This window comes from Blennius ocellaris (assembly GCF_963422515.1).
Source record: "Blennius ocellaris genome assembly, chromosome: 17".
Taxonomy (NCBI): Eukaryota; Metazoa; Chordata; class Actinopteri; order Blenniiformes; family Blenniidae; genus Blennius; species Blennius ocellaris.
The window spans coordinates 851,016-854,083 of NC_137666.1; the positions used below are offsets into that span (position 1 = coordinate 851,016).

Here is a 3,068-nt window from a genome sequence, read left to right on the forward strand (position 1 = left end):
AAAATTTTAATAAAAAAAAAAAGTGTGGTAGATAAATACAACAAAATAAAATGACAAGACCAACAAAAAAGAAGATTAGTTTTTCCCTTAATTTCTACATCGGTGGCGGCAGGACGAGTCACAAGCAATTGAAGCAGCAAATATTATGCAGAATGTTTGAGTGAAGTGAAGCTGCAAAGAGAAAGGAACTTGCAGGAAAAGTCATTTAAACATTTATAAATCCATTGATCTGAATGATTCGTCTCTAATTTTAATCTCAAAGGTGCAAATATTGTCTGGTTTTTCCCCATTGGTCACACTTTATTAGCTAATTAAAGCAAATCAAGACAATTTGGGACCAAACACACAATTTCCTGATAGTTTTGGTTATAAAACAACAAAATCAAGTTATTATAAAATCAAGTTGGTTATAAAATAACAAAATCTGGAGCTGCAAACAGAAATGAAGTTGCAGGAAAAGTAATTTAAACATTTATAAATCCATTGATCTGAATGATTCGTCTCTTTTGAGACTTTTCTTAAGCAACACGTCTCAAATTTTAATCTCAAAGGTGCAAATATTGTCTGGTTTTTCCATTGATTACACACACGTTTAGCTAATTAAAGCAAACCAAGACAATTTGAGACCAAACACACAATTTCCTGATAGTTTTGATTATAAAATAACGAAATCAAGTGACGGGGACATTTTTGAATGAAAACAATATTAATAATTATAATTATTAGGACTTTCATTTTAAAACAAAACTGAAACAATGATTTGATAGTGTGAACAGGTTGTTATGTAACTGACTTCATACATTTTAATTAGTCTATTTAGGCATTTTAATCTCCCTTCCACTTGCGTGAAACAGAAACCAAACAGCCAGTTTGTGGATTTATAAAAGCTCAAGTGCAAAAAACACAATATGAACCGTAATGATCCAGTTTCAAACACTTTATGTGACAAAAGAAAGCAGGTAAACAAACGATCTAAATACTTTCCGCTGCACGACTCACACCTGATTTGTGCCTTTCCTATTCACTTCTATGTTGTTGTGCGACGTCATTTTACACTTTCGTAGGGCGACTCAAACAAACTGGTAAAACCCGTTTGGGTCAAATAATCCTGCGGAAATGTGGATCTGTGACACTGCAGTTAGTTTAAACCTCTGATATGTCAGCGAACTGGTGTCGGATGTGTGGTGTTCCTCCAAACCTTCCAGGACTTCCTCGTAGAGAGCGTGAACTCCTTCGGGGATGATGACGGCCAGAGCGGTGCCACAAAGCAGCCCGGCGCCGAGGACGGTGACCAGCTTCAGCTTCTCCTGGAACAAACAGCGACACAAACACAACGTTAAAAGTCGATAAAACAGAGTTTAACTGGACTAAGACTGTCAATGATTTTAGTGTTAAAAGGGGGCAGACGTTACACGTTTTTACTTCTTTCTGCCGCCTTTCTATTCAAAATACTTGCTTGAAATGTATAGATTTTTTGCTTGTTTTTAATAAATGAAATAAACAAAATAAAACCTTCACAAACAAACACACCTGGACTGATTAACTCAATCTGTGTCCGTCGTGTTTGTAAATCCTGAACGTACAACTGTGTTTTGTTGTTTAAATGACAATGTAGAAGCTCAACTAATGACAAGGTTGAAGCCACTGACACACACACTGTGTAAACAAGTGTGTGTGTGTGTGTGTGTGTGTGTGACAAACTTACCTCTGAGAAGTTGACCGCTAGAGGAATAGTTCCGGCCACATAACATCCCACCAGCATGGCCACAGACAGCAGGCTGATCGAGCTGAAATCGTCCATGACGGCACTTTTTCTCTTATTGTCGCTAGCTAAACAACTAACTAACCAACTAACCAGCTAACCGCCGAGCTGCACCATCAATTCTCTCCCTTTTCTCCGTTGATTCAACGCGGACTCGTATTCGTGTCCGCCAGCAGCTAATGTCATCCCCGCAAACCCGAGACTTTGAAGGTTTTTTTTTTATTTCTTATCTCCGTCGTGTCGCTTGTTTGTTTATCGAACGTCCACGTTCGCAGCAGCCGGCCTCCACAAGCGAAGCTAAGCTAACTAGCCGCGGTAATTATCCGGCTCAAGCTCCGTAAACACGAACCCGCGGCGCGTCGAGTGTCCAGCGGAAGTCGCCGAGGGCCCGCATCGTTACCGCCGGAGGCTCCGTGTCGCGAATTATGTCGCACAACTCCCCGGCCCCCGGTGAGTTTCGTGACGGGGGGAAGCTAGCCGAGCTGGCGGCGCTAGGCGAGCATCTTCTGTGTTTGATTGCAGACTTGAAGCACTTCCGGGTCGGAGGGTCGACCGGAAGCTGCCACGTCACTGAGCCACGCGCCGCAAGAAAGCAGGGCTCGTGGGAAGCTGTCGTTCTGACGTAACAGCAAAAAAATAAATAAATAATCAGCAGAATTTACACTGCACATTCACGTTTTATTAAACTTTCTGAATTTTAAAAGTTTATTTAAAAAAAAAAACCTAACCCTCTCCAGACATGTTTACGTGTGTATTTCTAGATAGGTGCATATACATGTATATTAATCACTTCTTTTGTGGATATACATTTTCACAAAATACTAATTTTTATAGATTTACAAGGAATTTTTATATTTGTTCTATTCAAAGTTAAATAACTACATTTTCCAGGTGTCTTATACAAGAGTATGTACCAGTTTCTCAGTCATATATTGTACTGTTTGGAATTGGATTATTAGTCAAAGGGATATTTTTTCACATTATGGCAACTGAAATGTAAACAAATCCTTTTATAGTTTGGTGACATGAAGTTTGGCAGGAAGTCCCCCAAACCCCCACAACACACATCACTTGTTTACTCTCAATTATCTAGTAAGTCTATATATTGTTTATAACACTAATAAGTTGAATTTATAAAATCTAGAGCTTATACTGTGTGAATTAATGGTTTTATTTCGTATTATATTTTCAATAATTTAACATTTCCTGTAGTTTCCTCACAGTCATTGACACCCACCATGCCCCACCATGCTTTTTTTATTTCTAGGAACAATGGCCATTTCAAATAATTTTTTAATCTTTTATT

The 3,068-nt window shown here is 38.7% G+C and overlaps 2 protein-coding genes across 2 annotated transcripts in view; both read right to left on the reverse strand.

Moving 5' to 3' along the window:
* The window catches only part of slc39a9 (solute carrier family 39 member 9), an 8,152-nt gene extending 5,896 nt beyond the window's left edge, over positions 1 to 2,256 (reverse strand). The window contains exons 1-2 of the mRNA XM_080512836.1: positions 1,706 to 2,256; positions 1,199 to 1,307 (exon numbers count right to left, since the gene is read on the reverse strand). Coding sequence (XP_080368962.1) covers positions 1,199 to 1,307; positions 1,706 to 1,801 — 205 coding nt within the window. The 5' untranslated portion in view covers positions 1,802 to 2,256. The remainder of the gene's footprint in view (positions 1 to 1,198; positions 1,308 to 1,705) is intronic.
* rbm25a (RNA binding motif protein 25a) overlaps positions 2,091 to 3,068 on the reverse strand; it is a gene marked incomplete at its 3' end in the record, with an annotated part of 17,476 nt that continues 16,498 nt past the window's right edge. Inside the window, exon 13 of the mRNA XM_080512570.1 lies at positions 2,091 to 2,379. Within this exon, the coding sequence (XP_080368696.1) occupies positions 2,091 to 2,379 (289 nt within the window). The remainder of the gene's footprint in view (positions 2,380 to 3,068) is intronic.